General features: G+C 51.0%; 1 protein-coding gene across 1 annotated transcript in view; it reads left to right on the top strand.

Moving 5' to 3' along the window:
* RMDN3 (regulator of microtubule dynamics 3) overlaps positions 1–22463 on the top strand; it is a 153052-nt gene that overhangs the window by 91808 nt on the left and 38781 nt on the right. The window contains exons 4-5 of the mRNA XM_075329818.1: positions 13316–13418; positions 17750–17810. Coding sequence (XP_075185933.1) covers positions 13316–13418; positions 17750–17810 — 164 coding nt within the window. The remainder of the gene's footprint in view (positions 1–13315; positions 13419–17749; positions 17811–22463) is intronic.

The raw sequence follows: 22463 nt of genomic DNA, 5'->3' as shown, positions 1-22463 counted from the left end.
TATCGCTCGGCTCCCTTAAAGGGCAAGTCTCAGCGCTATCGGTATTTTTTCAAAAGCGTCTAGCACGACTTCCTCAGGTACGCACGTTCCTGCAGGGGGTTTGTCACATCGTCCCTCCGTACAAACGGCCGTTAGATCCATGGGATCTGAACAGGGTACTAGTTGCTCTCCAGAAGCCGCCCTTCGAGCCTCTGAAGGATGTTTCACTTTCTCGACTCTCACAGAAAGTGGCCTTTCTGGTAGCGGTCACGTCTCTTCGGAGGGTATCCGAATTGGCAGCGCTGTCATCCAAAGCTCCCTTCCTGGTTTTTCACCTGGACAAGGTAGTGCTGCGCCCGATTCAGGAGTTTCTCCCTAAGGTGGTATCCTCTTTTCATCTCAATCAGGATATCTCCTTACCTTCCTTTTGTCCTCATCCAGTTCATCGGTATGAAAAGGATTTGCATTTGTTGGATCTCGTGAGAGCACTCAGAATCTACATTTCCCGCACGGCGCCCCTGCGCCGCTCGGATGCACTCTTTGTCCTTGTCGCTGGTAAGCGCAAAGGATCGCAGGCTTCCAAATCCACCCTGGCTCGATGGATCAAGGAACCAATTCTTGAAGCCTACCGTTCTGCTGGGCTTCCGGTTCCATCAGGGCTGAAGGCCCATTCTACCAGAGCCGTGGGTGCGTCCTGGGCATTACGACACCAGGCTACGGCTCAACAGGTGTGCCAGGCAGCTACCTGGTCGAGTCTGCACACTTTCACCAAACATTATCAGGTGCATACCTACGCTTCGGCGGACGCCAGCCTAGGTAGAAGAGTCCTGCAGGCGGCGGTTGCCTCCTCGTAGGAGAGGGCTGTTCTGCAGCTCTAACTTGAGGTATTACCTTACCCACCCAGGGACTGCTTTTGGACGTCCCAATCGTCTGGGTCTCCCAATGGAGCGCCGAAGAAGAAGGGAATTTTGTTACTTACCGTAAATTCCTTTTCTTCTAGCTCCAATTGGGAGACCCAGCACCCGCCCTGTTTCCTTCGGGATTTTTGGTTTTTTCGGGTACACATGTTGTTCATGTTGAACGGTTTCAGTTCTCCGATGTTACTTCGGATTGAATTTGTTTAAACCAGTTATTGGCTTTCCTCCTTCTTGCTTTAGCACTAAAACTGAGCAGCCCGTGATCCCACGGGGGGTGTATAGCCAGAAGGGGAGGGGCCTTACACTTTTTAGTGTAATGCTTTGTGTGGCCTCCGGAGGCAGTAGCTATACACCAATCGTCTGGGTCTCCCAATTGGAGCTAGAAGAAAAGGAATTTACGGTAAGTAACAAAATTCCCTTCTTTTCATCTTATGCCATGTCTGCAATGCTAGAGGCTTCTCACCGCACTGCGGTGGCTTCAGCTAATTCCCTTGTTATCCGCAGGATCTTGTGGCTTCGAGAGTGGAAGGCAGATGCTTCTTCCAAGAAGTTTCTTGCTGGGCTCCCTTTTGCTGGTTCCCGGCTGTTCGGTGAACAGCTGGATGAAATTATTAAGGAAGCTACTGGTGGGAAGAGTACTTCCATGCCACAAACCAAGACCAGGAAACCCGCCCAGGGTAGGAATCAATCGAGGTTTCGTTCCTTTCGTTCCTCCAACTGGTCATCCTCTAAGCCTTCCGCCTCGTCCGCTAACTCAGCCAAGGATCAGAAATCCAACTGGCGCCCCAAAGCGCGTCCGCAGAAGACCGCAGGAGGTTCTGCCACTAAGGCAGCCTCCTCATGACTCTCTGCCCGCTCCAGCCGCGTCCTTAGTCGGTGGCAGGCTCTCCCACTTTGGCGACGCTTGGTTAAAACAAGTCTCCGATCAGTGGGTGAGAGATATCATATCTCACGGCTACAGGATAGAATTCTCTTCCAGCCCGCCAAACAGATTTTTTCTCTCAACCCCCCCCTGCTCCAAGGCCGCCGCCTTCTCACAGGCCGTGGCATCCTTGCAGGCAAACGGAGTGATTGTACCAGTTCCCGCTCGGGAACGGTTCAGAGGTTTTTACTCAAACCTCTTCCTAGTTCCCAAAAAGGACGGTTCCTTCCGGCCCATCCTGGGTCTCAAGCTTCTCAACAAGCATGTTCGGGTGCGGCACTTTCGCATGGAGTCTCTGCGATCAGTCATTGCCTCCATGACCCAGGGGGATTTCCTGGCGTCCATCGTCATCAGAGATGCCTATCTACATGTGCCAATCGCAGTTTCACACCAGCGTTGGTTACGTTTTCCAATAGGAGAGGATCATTTCCAATTCGTGGCTCTCCCCTTCGGGTTAGCCACGGCCCCTCGGGTATTCACCAAGGTCATGGCGGCAGTGATTGCGGTCCTGCACCTCCAGGGGTTGGCAGTGCTTCCTTACCTGGACGACCTTCTGGTCAAGGCTCCATCCAGAGCAGACTGTCAGCGGAGTGTCTCGCTCACTCTCGCCACTCTAGCCCAATTCGGGTGGCTTGTCAATCTGCCCAAATCCACTCTGACTCCGACCCAGAGTCTCACGTACCTAGGGATGCAGTTCGAGACTTTGCCGGCACTTGTGAAGTTGCCCTTAATCAAACAGCAGTCTCTCCAGCTAGCGGTGCGCTCTCTGCTGCGGCCCCGCCGTTATACCCTCAGGCGCCTGATGCAGGTGCTGGGTCAAATGGTGGCGTCCATGGAGGCTGTTCCCTTTGCCCAGTTCCATCTGCGCCCTCTGCAGCTGGACATTCTCCACTGTTGGGACAAGCGGCCTTCCTCCTTACAGAGGTTAGTGGCTCTGTCGCCACGGACCAGGAGCTCTCTTCAGTGGTGGCTTCGGCCCCTCTCCCTGTCCCAAGGGCGCTCCTTCCTGGCCCCGTCCTGGGTGATTCTCACCACGGATGCCAGTCTCTCCGGCTGGGGAGCGGTATGTCTCCACCACAGAGCACAGGGCACTTGGACTCCGTCCGAGTCAGCCCTTTCAATCAATGTGCTGTAAACCAGAGCTGTGCTTCTAGCTCTCCTAGCTTTTCACCACCTGTTGGCGGGCAGGCACATTCGAGTCCAGTCAGACAACGCGACAGCGGTTGCCTACATCAATCACCAAGGCGGGACACGCAGCCGCCTGGCAATGATGGAGGTACAACGTATCCTTCAATGGGCGGAGGACTCAAAGTCCACCATATCCGCAGTCCACATCCCAGGCGTGGAAAATTGGGAGGCAGATTATCTCAGCCGTAAATCCGTGGACGGTGGCGAGTGGTCCCTGCACCCGGCAGTGTTTCAGTCAATCTGCCGCAAATGGGGCACTCCCGACGTGGACCTAATGGCATCCCGTCACAACAACAAGGTTCCTGTTTACGTGGCTCGCTCCCACGATCCTCAGGCCTTCGCCGCGGACGCTCTGGTTCAAGACTGGTCCCAGTTTCGTCTGTCCTACGTGTTTCCCCCTCTAGCTCTCTTGCCCAGAGTCCTGCGCAAGATCAGAATGGAGGGCCGTCGAGTCGTCCTCATTGCACCGGACTGGCCCAGGCGAGCTTGGTATCCGGACCTGCTCCAACTGTCCGTAGAGATGCCGTGGCATCTTCCGGACCGTCCAGACCTACTCTCGCAAGGTCCGTTTTTCCGCCCGAATTCTGCGGCACTCAAATTGACGGCGTGGCTCTTGAGTCCTGGATTTTGACGGCTTCTGGTATTCCTCCTGAAGTCATCTCCACTATGACTCGGGCCCGTAAGTCTTCCTCCGCCAAGATCTATCACAGGACTTGGAAAATTTTCCTGTCCTGGTGTCGCTCTTCCGGCCATCCTCCTTGGCCATTCTCTTTGCCGACCCTTCTGTCTTTTCTACAGTCCGGTCTGCAGCTAGGACTGTCCCTCAACTCTCTCAAGGGACAAGTCTCAGCTCTATCAGTGCTGTTCCAGCGGCGTCTCGCCCGGCTGGCTCAGGTCCACACCTTCATGCAAGACGCGTCTCACATCATTCCGCCTTATCGGCGGCCCTTGGATCCCTGGGACCTTAACTTGGTCCTCACGGTCTTGCAGAAACCCCCCTTTGAGCCTCTTAGGGAGGTTTCTTTGTACCGTCTTTCACAGAAAGTGGCATTTCTGGTTGCCATAACTTCTCTCAGGAGAGTCTCTGATTTGGCTGCGCTCTCCTCGGAGTCACCTTTTTTAGTTTTTCACCAGGACAAGGTGGTTCTCCGTCCGACTCCGGACTTTCTTCCTAAGGTGGTCTCTTCCTTCCACCTTAACCAGGACATTACCCTGCCTTCCTTCTGTCCGGCCCCTGTTCATCGCTTTGAAAAAGCGCTGCATTCTCTAGATCTGGTGCGTGCTCTCCGGATTTATGTGTCTCGCACCGCTGCGCTGAGGCGGTGCACCTCTCTTTTTGTGCTAACCACAGGGCGGCGCAAGGGTCTCCCTGCTTCTATGCTGACCTTGGCCCGTTGGATTAGATCGACCATTTCGGACGCCTACCAGAGTACTCAGGTGCCTCCCCCGCCGGGGATCAAAGCACACTCGACCAGAGCTGTCGGTGCCTCTTGGGCTTTTAGGCACTAGGCTACGGCTCAACAAGTCTGTCAGGCTGCCACTTGGACTAGCCTGCATACCTTCTCGAAGCACTACCAAGTGCATGCTCATGCTTCGGCAGATGCGAGCTTGGGCAGACGCATCCTTCAGGCGGCTGTCGCCCACTTGTGAAGTTAGGTTCTGCCTACTTCTTAGGTTTTTTTGTTTATTTCCCACCCAAGGACTGCTTTGGAACGTCCCATGGCCTGGGTCTCCCAAAGGAACGATAAAGAAAAAGAGAATTTTGTTTACTTACCGTAAATTCTTTTTCTTATAGTTCCGTATTGGGAGACCCAGCACCCTCCCTGTTGCCTGTTGGCTATTTCTTGTTCCGTGTGTTATCACCGGCTGTTGTCAAGACAGAGTCTCCGGTTGTTCCGGTTCTTACTCGGTTCTACTTGTGGGTGGCTATTCTCCTTCAGCTTTTGCACAAAACTGGCTGGGACTGGCTACCAGGGGGTGTATAAGCTCAGAGGGAGGAGCTACACTTTTAAGTGTAGTACTTTGTGTGGCCTCCGGAGGCAGAAGCTATACACCCATGGTCTGGGTCTCCCAATACGGAACTATAAGAAAAAGAATTTACGGTAAGTAAACAAAATTCTTTTTTGTTTTGCAGTTCAAAATATATATATAAAAATTGTACAAATCGACTTTTTTTACAGTTCAAAAAAATATATGCAATTCATGATTGTTTGCCGTTCAACAAATATATATAAAAAATGTACAAATCTCCTTTTTTTAAGTTCAAAAAATATATACAATGTTACTTTTTACAGTTCAAAAAATATATAAAAAATTGTACAAATCGCCTTTTTTTACAGTTAAAAATATATACAATACGTGACTTTCAAAATATATACAATTCATGATTGTTTGCAGTTCAACAAATATATATATAAAAAAATCTACAAATCGCCTTTTTTTTTTTTTACAGTTCAGAAAATATACCGTATTTCTTTGTTGCTCCATTGGGAGACCCAGACAATTGGGTGTATAGCTTCTGCCTCCGGAGGCCACACAAAGTATTACACTTTAAAAAGTGTAACCCCTCCCCTCTGCCTATACACCCTCCCGTGCATCACGGGCTCCTCAGTTTTATGCTTTGTGTTGAAGGAGGCACACATTCACTCAAGCTCCCATTTTAGTCAGCAGCAGCTGCTGATTGTATCGGATGGAAGAAAAGAGGGCCCTAACAGGGCCCCCGGCATGCTCCCTTCTCACCCCACTAAGTCGGCGGTGCTGTCAAGGTTGAGGTACCCATTGCGGGTACAAAGGCTGGAGCCACATGCCGTTTTTCCTTCCCCATCCCTTAGAGGCTCTGGAAGAAGTGGGATCCTAACCGGTCACCATTCACTGGGACCGGGCTCCCTCCGCAGCCCCTGGGGGAATCTGACGGACAGGAGACTGAGTATCATCAGGGACAGGCCCTGCATCTATAAGGTACTCTGTGTCCCCTTGGGGACGGTGCATGGAGCGCCTGTGTTACAGACGCTGCAGCGGCTGCTGTTTTTTTGTGACGACCGGGACTACCGCGCCGACCGCACCTGTTTGCCGGCCGCGTTATTAAATTTAGTCCCCGGCTTCTGCGGCCTAGTACCATAACTCCCGCCCCCGGGCCTGCCAGTCAGGGGTAAGGGCGGGACGGTCGACTGGACGTCGGCAGTGAGGGCTGGAGCATACTTAGGTGTTCTCCTCCCCCCTCACTGAGCACTGTGGGGCACCAGATTCCCGCACTTTATTAGTCACGCCCACGGCTCCCTCCTCCCCTGAGAGCTCTGGCAGCCATATTTACAATCACTTCTGCCGGTGGAGGATTTCAGAACGAGCTCTACAGCTCTGGGAGGCCCAGGCAGGGAATCTGGTGGACACACAACCACTTTGGGCGGTCGGTAAGCCACACCGGTTACCTGGTGCTGGCCCCCCTTGGGTGCCGAAGTGTATATATATATATATTTGTATACATTTTCTCTGTTCGGCCGCATTGTTTTGCTTTTGGCTATATACCCTCAGTGATCACTCTCAGAGGAGACTAAAGCATGTCGTCCGCAAAGAGCAAGGGTGCCAAGGCACAGGCTTATTTTGCAACCTGTACCTCTTGTGCGGCTATGTTACCTGCAGGTTCCACCTACCCTCACTGTGTGCAATGCTCGGCCCCTGTGGCAGATGAGGCGGAGGTCGCAGCTCAGGGCTCTGACCCTGACGTTGCTCTCAATCTTGATACACCTGAAGGGGACGCCATAGTAAATGACCTTATAGCGTCCATCAACCAGGTGCTAGATCTTTCTCCCCCAACTCTACCTATAGAGGAGTCGGCTTCGCAGCAGGAGAAGCACCAGTTTAGGTTTCCCAAACGTACACGGAGTGCGTTTTTCGATCACTCTAACTTCAGAGATGCTGTCCAGAAACACCGAGCATTTCCGGACAAGCGCTTTACTAAGCGCCTTAATGACACACGTTACCCCTTCCCCCCTGACGTAGTTAAGGGTTGGGCTCAGTGTCCCAAGGTGGAACCTCCAGTCTCTAGACTGGCGGCTAGATCCGTAGTATCAGTGGCAGATGGTTCATCGCTCAAGGATGCCACTGACAGGCAAATAGAGCTCCTGATGAAATCCATCTATGAAGCCATAGGTGCGTCTTTTGCTCCGGCCTTTGCAGCCGTGTGGGCACTCCAAGCTATCTCAGCTTGTCTGTCTGAGATTAATGCAGTCACACGTACCTCTGCTCCGCAAGTTGTGTCTTTGACTTCTCAGGCATCGGCCTTTTCGTCTTACTCCATGAACGCCATCCTGGACTCAGCGAGCCGTACAGCGGTAGCGTCCGCCAATTCGGTGGCAGTCCGCAGGGCCATGTGGCTACGCGAATGGAAGGCAGACTCTGCTTCCAAGAAGTTCTTAACCGGTTTGCCATTTTCTGGCGACCGTTTGTTTGGCGAGCAATTGGATGAAATTATTAAACAATCCAAGGGAAAGGACTCGTCCTTACCCCAGTCCAAACCAAACAGACCTCAGCAACGAAAAATTCAATCGAGGTTTCGGTCCTTTCGGCCCTCAGCCAGGTCCCAATCCTCCACGTCCAACAGGTCAGAGAAGGGCCAGAGGAACTCTTCTGCATGGCGGTCTAAGTCACGTCCTCCAAAGACCGCCGGAGGGACCGCCTCCAAGGCGGCCTCCTCATGACTTTCGGCCTCCCCAAACCACATCCTCGGTCGGTGGCAGGCTCTCCCGCTTTTGCGACGCCTGGTGGCCACATGTCCAAGACCGATGGGTGAGAGACATTCTGTCGCACGGTTACAGGATAGAGCTCAGCTCTCGTCCTCCGACTCGTTTCTTCAGAACATCTCCGCCCCCCGAGCGAGCCGATGCACTTTTTCAGGCGGTGAACACTCTGAAGGCAGAAGGAGTTGTGATCCCCGTTCCCATTCAAGAACGTGGTCGCGGTTTTTACTCCAACTTGTTCGTGGTGCCAAAAAAGGACGGATCATTCCGCCCCGTTCTGGACCTCAAACTGCTCAACAGACACGTGAGAACCAGACGGTTCCGGATGGAATCTCTCCGTTCTGTCATCGCCTCGATGTCCCAAGGAGACTTTCTAGCCTCAATCGACATCAGGGATGCTTATCTCCATGTGCCGATTGCACCAGAGCATCAACGCTTCCTGCGTTTCGCCATCGGGGACGAACACCTTCAGTTTGTGGCACTGCCTTTCGGCCTGGCGACAGCTCCACGGGTCTTCACCAAGGTCATGGCATCCGTGGTGGCGGTCCTACACACTCAGGGCCACTCGGTGATCCCTTACTTAGACGATCTCATAGTCAAGGCACCCTCCCGGGTGGCATGTCAACACAGCCTGACCATTGCTCTGGAGACTCTCCAGAGGTTCGGGTGGATCATCAATTTCCCAAAGTCAAAATTGACACCGACCCAATCACTGACTTGCCTCGGGATGGAGTTTCATACTCTCTCAGCGATAGTGAAGCTTCCGCTGGACAAACAGCGTTCGCTGCAGACAGGGGTGCACTCTCTCCTTCGGACCCAGTCACACCCCTTGAGGCGCCTCATGCACTTCCTAGGGAAGATGGTAGCAGCAATGGAGGCAGTTCCCTTTGCGCAGTTTCATCTGCGTCCACTTCAATGGGACATTCTCCGCAAATGGGACAGGAGGTCGACGTCCCTAGACAGGAACGTCTCTCTTTCACTTGCAGCCAAAACCTCTCTTCAGTGGTGGCTTCTTCCCACTTCCTTGTCGAAGGGAAAATCATTCCTGCCCCCATCCTGGGCTGTGGTCACGACGGACGCGAGTCTGTCAGGGTGGGGAGCGGTCTTCCTCCACCACAGGGCTCAGGGAACCTGGACTCCGACAGAGTCCTCCCTTCAGATCAATGTTCTGGAGATAAGGGCAGTGTATCTAGCCCTAAAGGCGTTCCATCGGTGGCTGGAGGGCAGACAGATCCGCATACAGTCGGACAACGCCACGGCGGTCGCGTACATCAACCACCAGGGCGGCACACGCAGTCGTCAGGCCTTCCAAGAAGTTCGGCGGATTCTGCTGTGGGCGGAAGCCACAGCCTCCACCATCTCCGCAGTTCACATCCCGGGCGTAGAAAACTGGGAAGCAGACTTCCTCAGTCGCCAGGGCATGGACGCAGGGGAATGGTCTCTTCACCCGGACATGTTTCAAGAGATCTGTTGCCGCTGGGGAACGCCGGACGTCGACCTCATGGCGTCTCGGCACAACAACAAAGTCCCGGCATTCATGGCACGGTCTCAAGATCACAGAGCTCTGGCGGCAGACGCATTAGTTCAGGATTGGTCGCAGTTTCGACTGCCTTATGTATTTCCTCCTCTGGCACTGCTGCCCAGAGTGTTGCGCAAGATCAGGTCCGACTGCCGCCGCGCCATCCTCGTCGCTCCAGACTGGCCGAGGAGGTCGTGGTACCCGGATCTGTGGCACCTCACGGTGGGTCAACCGTGGGCACTCCCAGACCGACCAGACTTGCTGTCTCAAGGGCCATTTTTCCATCTGAATTCTGCGGCCCTCAACCTGACTGTGTGGCCATTGAGTCCTGGCTCCTAGCGTCCTCAGGGTTATCTCAAGATGTCATTGCCACTATGAGACAAGCCAGGAAACCAACGTCCGCCAAGATCTATCACAGGGCTTGGAGGATCTTCTTATCCTGGTGCTCTGATCGGGATTTTACCCCCTGACCGTTTGCCTTACCCACTTTTCTTTCTTTCCTTCAATCCGGAATGGACAAGGGTTTGTCTCTCGGCTCTCTCAAGGGACAAGTATCGGCGCTTTCCGTGTTTTTTCAAAAGCGTCTAGCCAGGCTTCCGCAGGTCCGCACGTTCCTGCAGGGAGTTTGCCACATAGTCCCACCTTACAAGCGTCCGCTGGAACCCTGGGATCTTAACAGGGTGCTAACGGCTCTTCAGAAACCACCTTTCAAGCCGATGCGGGATGTCTCTCTATCACGCCTTTCGCAGAAGGTGGCCTTCCTAGTGACAGTCACATCACTTCGGAGAGTGTCTGAGCTAGCAGCGCTGTCATGCAAAGCCCCCTTCCTGGTGTTTCACCAGGATAAGGTGGTTCTGCGTCCGGTCTCGGAATTTCTCCCTAAGGTGGTATCCCCTTTTCATCTCAATCAGGATATATCCTTACCTTCCTTTTGCCCTCATCCAGTTCACCAATGTGAAAAGGATTTGCACTTGTTAGATCTCGTGAGAGCACTCCGGCTCTACATTTCTCGCACGGCGCCCCTGCGCCGTTCGGATGCGCTCTTTGTCCTTGTCGCTGGCCAGCGTAAGGGGTCGCAGGCTTCCAAGTCAACCTTGGCTCGGTGGATCAAGGAACCGATTCTTGAAGCCTACCGTTCTTCTGGGCTTCCGATTCCTTCAGGGCTGAAGGCCCATTCTACCAGAGCCGTGGGTGCATCCTGGGCATTGCGGCACCAGGCTACGGCTCAGCAGGTGTGTCAGGCGGCTACCTGGTCGAGTCTGCACACTTTCACGAAACACTATCAGGTGCATACCTATGCTTCGGCAGCGCCAGTCTAGGTAGGCGAGTCCTGCAGGCGGCGGTTGCCCACCTGTAAGAGGGGGCTGTTTTTCGGCTCTTTTTATTGAGGTATTCTTTTACCCACCCAGGGACTGCTCTTGGACGTCCCAATTGTCTGGGTCTCCCAATGGAGCGACAAAGAAGAAGGGAATTTTGTTTACTTACCGTAAATTCCTTTTCTTCTAGCTCCTATTGGGAGACCCAGCACCCGCCCCTGTTCCCTTCGGGCTGTTGTTCTTTTGTGTACACATGTTGTTCATGTTGAATTGTTCTTTTGGTTCATGGTTTCAGTTCTCCGAACTTCCTTCGGATTGAATTTACCTTAGACCAATTTATAAGTTTCCTCCTTCCTGCTTTTGCACCAAAACTGAGGAGCCCGTGATGCACGGGAGGGTGTATAGCAGAGGGAAGGGGTTACACTTTTTAAAGTGTAATACTTTGTGTGGCCTCCGGAGGCAGAAGCTATACACCCAATTGTCTGGGTCTCCCAATAGGAGCTAGAAGAAAAGGAATTTACGGTAAGTAAACAAAATTCCCTTCTTTTCGCTTTATAAGATACACTTTTGTTCCCCCAAATTTTGGGGGAAAGTAGGGGGGGTGCGTCTTATAAGCCGAATATACGGGGGGGGTATAATATATATGTACACTGCAGTTTCCAGGGGAGGTTGGGGCGCTGTGCTGGGGGCAGGTGAACGCTGCGGCTGCAGCCTTTGATCTCCTGCTCCCGCTCATATAATATGCACAGCCGCTGTCCATCTCCAATGGTGCTGAAATCGCACGCAGTGAGGGGCTGGGGCAGCGGTGCATATTATATGAGCCTGCGCCCCCCTGTGATCGCACATGCCCCCCCCTGTGTTAGATTTGGCCCCCATTCTGTTGCTCATTCTAAAATAAAAAAGCTTTACTTACCCCCTCCAGCGTTTCTCCCCGTGTCCCTGCTTCCACTGTGATCAGGCACGCAGAGATCTCACTCTGCTGTGCCGATCACATGACCGCACTGAGAACCAGGAAGTAAGGAAGAGAAGCACGGAGGGAGATAAACGCTGCAGGAGGTAAGGAAAGAGGGGTTTATTTTACTATGGGCAGCAGCCTGGGGGCGATATCTAACACAGGGGGACTTGTGCGATCTATAGAGGGGCCATGGGCAGAACTATGGGGGCAATATCTAACACAGGGGGACTTGTGCGATCTATAGGGGCCATGGGCAGCACTATGGGGGCGATATCTAACACAGGGGGACTTGTGCGATCTATATAGGGGCCATGGGCAGCACTATGGGGGCGATATCTAACACAGGGGGACTTGTGCGATCTATATAGGGGCCATGGGCAGCACTATGGGGGCGATATCTAACACAGGGGGACTTGTGCAATCTATATAGGGGCCATGGGCAGCACTATGGGGGAGATATCTAACACAGGGGGACTTGTGCGATCTATATAGGGGCCATGGGCAGCACTATGGGGGCGATATCTAACACAGGGGGACTTGTGCGATCTATATAGGAGCCATGGGCAGCACTATGGGGGCGATATCTAACACAGGGGGACTTATGCTATCTATAGGGGCCATGGGCAGCACTATGGGGCGATATCTAACACAGGGGGACTTGTGCGATCTATATAGGGGCCATGGGCAGCACTATGGGGGCGATATCTAACACAGGGGGACTTGTGCAATCTATATAGGGCCCATGGGCAGCACTATGGGGGCGCTATCTAACACAGGGGAACGTGTGCAATCCATAGGGGACCATAGGCAGCACAGGGGAATGTATGCAATCCATAGGGGGCCATAGGCAGCACAGGGGAATGTATGCAATCCATAGGGGGCCATAGGCAGCACAGGGGAATGTATGCAATCCATAGGGGGCCATAGGCAGCACAGGGGAATGTATGCAATCCATAGGGGGCCATAGGCAGCACAGGGGAATGTATGCAATCCATAGGGGGCCATAGGCAGCACAGGGGAATGTATGCAATCCATAGGGGACCATAGACAGCACAGGGGAATGTATGCAATCCATAAGGGGCTATATTCAATATAAGGGGGCCATATCCAGATTAAGGGGGCTAATTTTAGGATGGGGGGCTATGAGGGACATATACCCTATATGATTTGTTAGAGGGACACTGGCATTATAAGATGGACCCCATTTAACATTAAAAAAAAATAATTCTCTTTTCCTTCACCAAATTTAGGGGTGCGTCTTATAAAGCGAAAAATACGGTATACAATTCGTGACTTTCTACAGTTCAAAAATATATAAAATTGTACAAATCTCCTTTTTTTTACAGTTCAAAAAATTTATATAAAAAATGTACTATTTGTCTTTTGCAGCTCAAAAAAATATATATAAAAAGTAGATTTTTTTTACAGTTCAAAAATAAAGAAATGCATGTGGTCTGTCGGAGTTGTAGGAAATTAGAAAATTAATTATGTACATCCAGTAACACTAAAAAAAATGAAATAAAAGCAATAAATTGGAGCTGCCCCTCCTCTTAACAAATGCAATAAGGAGGGATGTAAACCTCATGCCCCAAGATAAGTCCCCCCCTTGGAAGCTGTTACAGCCATAATGAGGAGCACATAAAAATGAACATCCGTGGTTCTGAGCAGCGTGGTTGGGTGTCCACGTACTTGTGGTGCACTTCTATCATCCCGCTAGTCTTCTGTTTGGTATTATGTCACTATGCAAACAAGTAAACTCCTAAATTATTAATTTCCCATTTGTCAGTACGGCCACCGGCAAGACTTTGTATGGAGGCTAGCGCGGTCCTACAGCGACATGTGTGAGATTACCGACGACCTCGCAGAGAAGAAGTCCTACGCCACCGAAGGTACGACTAATCCGCTATTAATCCGCAGCCTGGAATTGTTAGACATTTTAGGCAAAATGAAAGAAGTTTCTAATGCTCTTTACATTGCAGATCCTCATCGTTAGGAGATAGTTATGGTCTGTCAGTGATTGAGGACATACATCTCCCTGAGAAATAAAAGGGAGCGTTACCAGTGTGAGACATGTAATGGCAGACAGTCTGCTCTCCTGATCTACATGTCTCACACTGGTAACACCTCCTTTGGAGGCGGAGTCTCAGGGAGATCTGTGTCCGGCCCATAGATCTTAACAGCTCATTTACATATTTAGAAAACGTGGATTTCTCTGGAATAAGACATCAGATCGCAGATATCAAGGTGTCCTTTTATTCAGCTTCCTATGACCTGCATGCCCATACAGACGGCTTAGGAGGGGTGATGCTACTGACAGATGCCCTTCGAAGGGGTTAACCTATTTAAAAACAAAAAAACTGCTACTAATGGTGCACATGGGAAAAGAATAGGTGAATGTAGTTTTATGTTGGTATGTTAGACCATGTGTCCCACTACTGACACTACGGCTCCTATCGCTAAGTTGGCATGTGACCCCTAATTAGCTGCAATCAAAAGTCAGTACACCCCTAAGTGAACATTGACAAATTGTGCCCAATGTGCCAATATTTTGTGTGGCCACCATTATATTCCAGCACGGCCTTAACTCTTGGGCCTGGAGGTCACCTGAGCTTCACAGGAGCCGCTGGATCCTCTTCCATCCTCCATGACGACATCACTGAGCTGGTGGATGTTACAGACCTTGTGCTTCTCCACCTTCCATATGAGGAGGCTCCACAGATAATAGGGTTTAGGTCTGGAGACGCTTGGCAGTCCAGCACCTTTACCCTCAGTTTCTATAGAAAGGCAGTAGTTGTCTCAGAGGTTTGTTTGGGGTCGTTATTATGGTGGAATTTGAAGGGAGAGGATCATGTCTCTCAGTATGCCACAGGAAATGTTGGCATTCATGGTTCCCTCAATGAACTGTAGCTCCCCACAGCTGGCAGCAGTCATGCACCCCCAAACCATGACACTCCCACCACCATGCCTGACTGTAGGCAGGACATACTTGTCTTTTGTACTCCTCACCTAGTTGCTGCCACACATAATTGACACAATCTAAACCAAATAAATTTATCTTGGTGTCATCAGACCATCGTACGGTTCCAGTAATCCATGTCCTTAATCTGCTTGTCTTCAGCACACTGTGGACTTAATTGTGCATCATCTTTAGGCCAGAGTCACACTTATGAGGGTCTCGCATTGGCATCACCCGGCACGACCTTATGCTCTGCTGACAGGGACGGGTCAGTTGCCTAGAAATACATGCAGCCAACCCACTCCTGTCAGCAGAGCTTGAGGCCGTGCCGGGTGATGCCGATGTGAGAGACTTGTAAGTGTAACTCCGGCCTTAGAAGAAGTTTCCTTCTGGGACAGCAGTCATGCAGGCCAATTTGGTGCAGAGTGCAGCATATGGCCTGAGCACTGACAGGCGGACCCCCCCAGTTAATTACCTAAGTCCAATATCTATATACACTTCAGTTACACTGAGCTATCACAACTTGGCACCGGAGTACCGACCAAGAATGAAGTGAATCGATACAATTTACTATGAAATCTTATTTTATTATCAATAAATTTATTTAATTAACAATATAAAACAAGAGAGCCACCCGGGGGGGGGGGGGGGGGGGAACATGGTTCCAGAATCTAAAATATCATTCCTATCTATTGTAACCTGTGTTAGTTGGAAATATCACAAGACAGTAGATATTAATGTATGTCACACCGTTCATTGTCCTGCTACTACAGTTTGACTAATACTGGGATAAAACTATCTACTTTCATCCTGGGCAATGGCATATGGCCAAAGATCACAATTATATGGCTGGATTGGCCTACCTATTATTTATGAATCCTCAGCACAGGCTGACATATTATATAGTAATAGTAATAGCCGATACCGCCATCTTATATGCCACACCACCTTCCATCACCCCAGATGAATCATCCCATCATGTCAAACTCATTTAGCAGCAGGAAATCCATCATCTAGCTGAGCAGTTGTTAACTGTCTATATGAAACAACACAGCAAACCAATGCCGCTAATTAAACAATAATTAACATCACAAAAGTACTTACATAATTCAATGAATTGACAGGCCATGCGTCCCTCCTCCCCTGACGTACGTTTCGCCACTCGCTTTGTCAAAAGGGGGCGTGTCAAGGTGGGGAAATGTCTGTGTTTATATACTGTAATCTAGCCAATGAACAGTATCATCATTACGTAGCATACGCCACGTCCGGTATACGTGGGCGCATAATAATGTTGCCGCTTCCTCCTTATGACGAGACTTCCGGACTGCGCGCGCCGACCTGCAGACGTCACCACGCTTTAGGGCATACAATGTACGCACATCCGGAAGTCTGAGGAGCGGAACAGCAGAGCATGCGTACCACTATAATCCGGCCAGAGGACAATATCGTAACGTGCTTTCATCATTACGTAGCCTAAGCTACTTCCGGTGTACGTAGGCGCATGACGATGTTGCCACTTCCTCCTTTTAAGAAGACTTCCGAACTGTGCGCGCCGACCCGCAAACGTCATCACGTTTTAGGGCACATTATGTACGCACGTCCGGAAGTCTGAGGAGCGGAACAGAGCATGCGCACTACTGGCAATGATGTCACATACTGGAATAACATCTATATATAATAGATATTACGTGTGAAAATTATAAAGCATATACACATTCATTGTGCTATTCCATGCAAGCATAATACAAAATATGATGGGTGGATGACCGACACAGCCCCAATAAACAATCACATTTATCATATCCACACTCCATCGGTGCTGTACCGGTGATCCCCATATAACACTAGCATCAGCAAAATGCCAAAAATACGTTCAATACATCATCCATTAGAAAAATAATTTTTTATATATATCCATTGTTCCATAACTATATATATGTCTCTTTATAGTATTTCAAACCAGCATGCAACAATGGGTAATACTTAGTAAAACCCAATTATAGTATATCTGGCATCATTTGCTACAAATATATCAAAATGTGTACATAGCAACTAATATTATTTCCAAATTCCATATGCATCAAACATCATATACTATTTATGTAGCACACATTTTTCCTTCCCAACCCTGTAACCCCTGCAGTGTGCAGCATATGGTCTGAGAACTGTAAGGCGGACCCCCCAACCCTGTAACCCCTGCAGTGTGCAGCATATGGTCTGAGAACTGTAAGGCGGACCCCCCACCCCTGTAACGCCTGCAGTGTGCAGCATATGGTCTGAGAACTGTAAGGCGGACCCCCCACCCCTGTAACCCCTGCAGTGTGCAGCATATTGTCTGAGAACTGTAAGGCGGACCCCTCACCCCTGTAAACCCTGCAGTGTGCAGCATATGGTCTGAGAACTGTAAGGCGGACCCCCCCCACCCCTGTAACCCCTGCAGTGTGCAGCATATGGTCTGAGAACTGTAAGGCGGACCCCCCACCCCTGTAACCCCTGCAGTGTGCAGCATATGGTCTGAGAACTGTAAGGCGGACCCCCCACCCCTGTAACCCCTGCAGTGTGCAGCATATGGTCTGAGAACTGTAAGGCGGACCCCCCACCCCTGTAACCCCTGCAGTGTGCAGCATATGGTCTGAGAACTGTAAGGCGGACCCCCCACCCCTGTGAACCCTGCAGCAATTCTGACAGTACTAGCACTTCTAATGTGAAAAGACGACCTCTGGATATGATACTGAGCTCATGCACTCAGCACCTCTGGTCGGCCATGGCAAGGCCATTTCTGAGTGGATCCTGTCTTGTTATACCTGTTTATGGTCTTGGCCACCGTGCTGCAGCTCCTTCAGGGTGTCTGCAATCTTCTTGTAGCCTCAGCCATCTTCATGTAGAGCAAAATTTATATTTTTCAGCTCCTCGGAGAATTCTTTGCCATGAGGAGCCATGTTGAGTTTCCTGTGACCAGTATGAGAGAGTGTGTGAGAGATAACACCAAATGTAACACCCCTGCCCCCCCCCCCATTCACGCCCGAGACTGAGTCACATGACACAGAGGAGGGAAAATGGCTAACCGGGCACAGTTTGGCCTTTTTCACTTAGGGGTATACTCACTTTTCTTGCCAGTGGCATAGACATTAATGGCTGCATGTGGGGTTATTTAGAGGCCATGCCAGATTATAAGAGACTATAACCGTTTTTTTTTTTTCTTTTTTCTTTAGTCCCAGCGACAAAAACAAAGAAATTAATTTTTCTTTTTTTTTATTTATTAAGGGAAAGAAGAAGTTGAAGTTGCACTTAAGTCCGAGGGCCAAAGTGCGGAGTGCCACAAATGGTATGTATGTGCTGTGGGAGAGGGTTCAGGGTCGTGTTCAGCGCTCCTCATAGACAGAACACAGAACACACAGCTCTCTGCCCACACTGGTCACAGGGTCACTCTTCTTGCTTTCCCAGGAGATGTTACTGGCTCTTTATCAGACACTTCATCCAGATAAGCGTTTTTCTTTCTTTCAGGGGAGGCAAACTTTTATGTCCCCTGAATTCCAGGCTTTATGCCAAAGATAAAAAAAACCCCATTACTGCCGCCTTTACATTTGTGTATCCAACATTATATCGCCAACTGCTGCATCTTGTACAACCTTGCCTCCCCCCCCCCCCATATCTCATTGTAGATTGTAAGCTCTCACGAGCAGGGTTGTGTTTTTTCTTTTTTTTCCCTCTAAATATTGTATTTCTATAACTGTTACTTGTTTGTATATGATCCTCCTGAATTGTAAAGCGCTGCGGAATATGTTGGCGCTATAGAAATAAAGATTATTATTATTACTATTATTATTGTTTGCGCTCAGTCAGAGGGATGGCTGTAAAGGGCAATGTATCCGTCTGTGGACTGAAAAGCCATTGGCAAGATGTAGAAATAATGTAGAAGTATTTTTATATAACAAACTAAAGAGGTTGTCTTGTCTCAAGAAATTAGTAAAATTGCAAAGGAAAAAAGATGTTTGTTTTTTTTGTAACGTATTTAACTTTTTACTTGTTCTTTTTACACATTGTTCCCTCATAATAAGGTCATAAAAGACCTTTCTTTGTCGCTCCATTGGGAGACCCAGACAATTGGGTGTATAGCTATGCCTCCGGAGGCCACACAAAGTATTACACTAAAAGTGTAAAGCCCCTTCCCTTCTGCCTATACACCCCCCGTGCTCACGGGCTCCTCAGTTTTTATGCTTTGTGCGAAGGAGGCAGACATCCACGCATAGCTCCACAGCTTAGTCAGCAGCAGCTGCTGACTAGGTCGGATGGAAGAAAAGAGGGCCCATAACAGGGCCCCCAGCATGCTCCCTTCTCACCCCACTTTGTCGGCGGTGTTGTTAAGGTTGAGGTACCCATTGCGGGTACACAGGCAGGAGCCGCATGCTGTTTTCCTTCCCCATCCCTTAATGGGCTCTGGGTGAAGTGGGATCCGGATCGGTCTCCAGGCACTGGGACCGTGCTCCCTCCGCAGCCCCTGGGATCTGCTGGATAGGAGCCGAGTATCGTCAGGGACAGGGCCCTGCTACTGTGAGGTACTCTGTGTCCCCGTGGGGACAGCGCATGGAGCGCTGGTGCCACACACATTGCAGCACTGCTGGGTGTGTTAGTGCACCGGGGACTATCGCGCAGGGAGCGCTTGTGCCATACACTTTCCAGCACTGCTGGGTGTGTTAGTGCGCCGGGCATGGAGCGCTTGTGCCAGACACTTTCCAGCACTGCTGGAGGTGTTAGTGCGCCGGGGGACTACCGCGCGGCCGCGCTTATTGCCGGCCGCGCTTATAACTTTAGTCCCCGGCTTCTGCGGCCTAGTGTCGTTTATTCCCGCCCACAGGCCTGCCAGTCAGGGGAAGGGCGGGACGCTGCACAGATCGTCAGCGCCGAGGGCTGGAGCATACATTAGTATCCTCCTCCCTCCTCACTCAGTACACTGGGGCACTAGATTCCCGCACTTTTCTTGGGCACGCCCACGGTCCCCTCCTCCCCACAAAACGCCGGCAGCCATTCCTGTCAGCGATTCAGACGCTGGAGAGGAGAGACAACACAGGGAGACCCAGGCAGGGAATCTGGTGATCACACAACCGCTCTCAGCGGTCGGTAAGCAGCACCTCTGGTGCTGGCCCCACTGAGTACCGAAGTGTATATATATATATATATATATATATAGGCTTATAGGCTATACATTTGCACTGTACGGTCGCTCTGTTGATTTTTGGCTATATACCCTCCTGGTTGTTCTCAGAGGAGACAACATGTCATCCGCAAAAAGCAAGGGTGCCAAAGCACAGGCGTACTTTGCAACCTGTACCTCTTGTACAGCTGTACTACCGGCAGGTTCCACTGACCCTCATTGTGTGCAATGCTCGGCCCCTGTGGCACTTACTCAGCCGGAGCCTCTGCTACAGGTGGCCCAGGTGGAACCACCTGCTACCACTGTCCAGGTGACAGGGACAGAGTTTGCAGCCTTTGCTGACAAACTGTCTGAGAGTATGGATAAATGGTCTGCTAAAATACTGGAAGCATTGCAGTCCAGACCGGTGATCCAGGCCCCGGGCACTGTCCAATCCTTAACCCCTGGTCCCCCTCATTTGGAACAGCAAAATGCCCCTGGGGTAACCCATAGGTCACAGGGTGAGGTCTCTGACACGGACCGCAGTCCCAGGCCGCCCAAGCGGGGTCGCTGGGAAATTCCCTCGACTTCATCACACTGTTCAGGGTCCCAGCAGGGTGACTCTCTGGAGGATGAAGCGAAGGTATCAGATCAGGATTCTGATCCTGAAGCCGCTCTCAACCTAGATACACCTGAAGGTGACGCAGTAGTGAATGACCTTATAGCGACCATCAATCAGGTGTTGGATATTTCTCCCCCAGCTCCCCCAATTGAGGAGTCTGCTTCTCAGGAGAAATTCCGTTTCAGGTTTCCAAAGCGTACATTAAATATGTTTCTGGATCACTCTGACTTCAGAGAGGCAATCCAGAAAAACCGAGACTGTCCAGACAAGCGTTTTTCCAAGCGCCTTAAGGACACACGTTATCCCTTCCCCCCCGAGGTTGTTAAGGGCTGGACTCAGTGTCCTAAGGTGGATCCTCCTGTCTCCAGACTGTCGGCTAGATCCATAGTTGCAGTGGAAGATGGGGCTTCACTCAAAGATGCCACTGACAGACAGATGGAACTATGGTTGAAATCCATCTATGAAGCTATAGGCGCGTCTTTTGCTCCAGCATTCGCAGCCGTATGGGCGCTCCAAGCTATCTCAGCTTGTCAGGCGCAGATTAATGCAGTAACACGTACATCTGCCCCGCAAGTGGTGTCCTTCACCAATCAGGCGTCGGCGTTTGCGTCCTACGCCATTAATGCTATCCTGGACTCGGCGAGCCGTACGGCGGTGGCATCCGCCAATTCGGTGGTACTCCGCAGGGCCATGTGGCTACGTGAATGGAAGGCAGACTCTGCTTCCAAAAAGTTCTTAACCGGTTTGCCATTGTCTGGCGACCGCTTGTTTGGTGAGCGATTGGATGAAATCATTAAACAATCCAAGGGAAAGGATTCATCCTTATCCCAGTCCAAACCAAACAGACCTCAACCACGGAAGGTACAATCGAGGTTTCGGTCCCTTCGGACCGCGGGCAGGTCTCAATTTTCCTCGTCCAAAAGGCCTCAGAAAGGTCAGAGGAACTCTGATGCATGGCGGTCTAAGTCACGTCCTAAAAAGACCGCCGGAGGAACCGCTCCCAAAGCGGCCTCCTCATGACTTTCGGCCTCCTCAAACCGCATCCTCGGTCGGTGGCAGGCTCTCCCGCTTTTGCGACACCTGGCTGCCACAAGTAAAAGACCGATGGGTGAGAGACATTCTATCTCACGGTTACAGGATAGAGTTCAGCTCTCGTCCTCCGATACGTTTCTTCAGAACATCTCCGCCCCCCGACAGAGCCGAGGCTCTTATGCAGGCGGTGGGCACCCTGAAGGCGGAAGGAGTGGTGATCCCTGTTCCTCTTCAGCAACGGGGTCACGGTTTTTACTCCAACTTGTTCGTGGTGCCAAAAAAGGACGGATCCTTCCGTCCCGTTCTGGACCTAAAACTGCTCAACAAGCATGTGAAAACCAGGCGGTTCCGGATGGAATCGCTCCGCTCCGTCATCGCCTCAATGTCCCAAGGAGATTTCCTGGCATCAATAGACATCAAAGATGCTTATCTCCACGTACCGATTGCACCAGAGCATCAGCGCTTCCTGCGTTTCGCCATAGGGGACGAACACCTTCAGTTTGTGGCACTGCCTTTCGGCCTGGCGACAGCCCCACGGGTCTTCACCAAGGTCATGGCAACAGTGGTGGCAATCCTACACTCTCAGGGACACTCGGTGATCCCTTACTTAGACGATCTCCTTGTCAAGGCACCCTCTCAAGGGGCATGCCAACACAGCCTGAACATTGCTCTGGAAACTCTCCAGAGTTTCGGGTGGATCATCAATTTTCCAAAGTCAAATCTGACACCGGCCCAATCACTGACATATCTTGGCATGGAGTTTCATACTCTCTCAGCGATAGTGAAGCTCCCGCTGAACAAACAGCGTTCACTACAGACAGGGGTGCAATCTCTCCTTCATGGTCAGTCACACCCCCTGAGGCGCCTCATGCACTTCCTAGGGAAGATGGTGGCAGCAATGGAGGCAGTTCCTTTTGCGCAGTTTCATCTGCGCCCACTTCAATGGGACATTCTCCGCAAATGGGACAGGAAGTCGACGTCCCTCGACAGGAACGTCTCCCTTTCTCGGGCAGCCAAAGCTTCCCTTCAGTGGTGGCTCATCCCCGCTTCTCTGTCGAAGGGGAAATCCTTCCTGCCCCCATCCTGGGCGGTGGTCACGACGGACGCGAGCCTGTCAGGGTGGGGAGCGGTCTTTCTCCACCACAGGGCTCAGGGGACTTGGACTCAGACAGAGTCCTCCCTTCAGATCAATG

The sequence above is a fragment of the Anomaloglossus baeobatrachus genome, chromosome 12, assembly GCF_048569485.1.
Source record: "Anomaloglossus baeobatrachus isolate aAnoBae1 chromosome 12, aAnoBae1.hap1, whole genome shotgun sequence".
Lineage (NCBI taxonomy): Eukaryota > Metazoa > Chordata > Amphibia > Anura > Aromobatidae > Anomaloglossus > Anomaloglossus baeobatrachus.
Note: the sequence above shows the minus strand (reverse complement) of the source record. Positions and strands in the feature narration are given on the sequence as shown.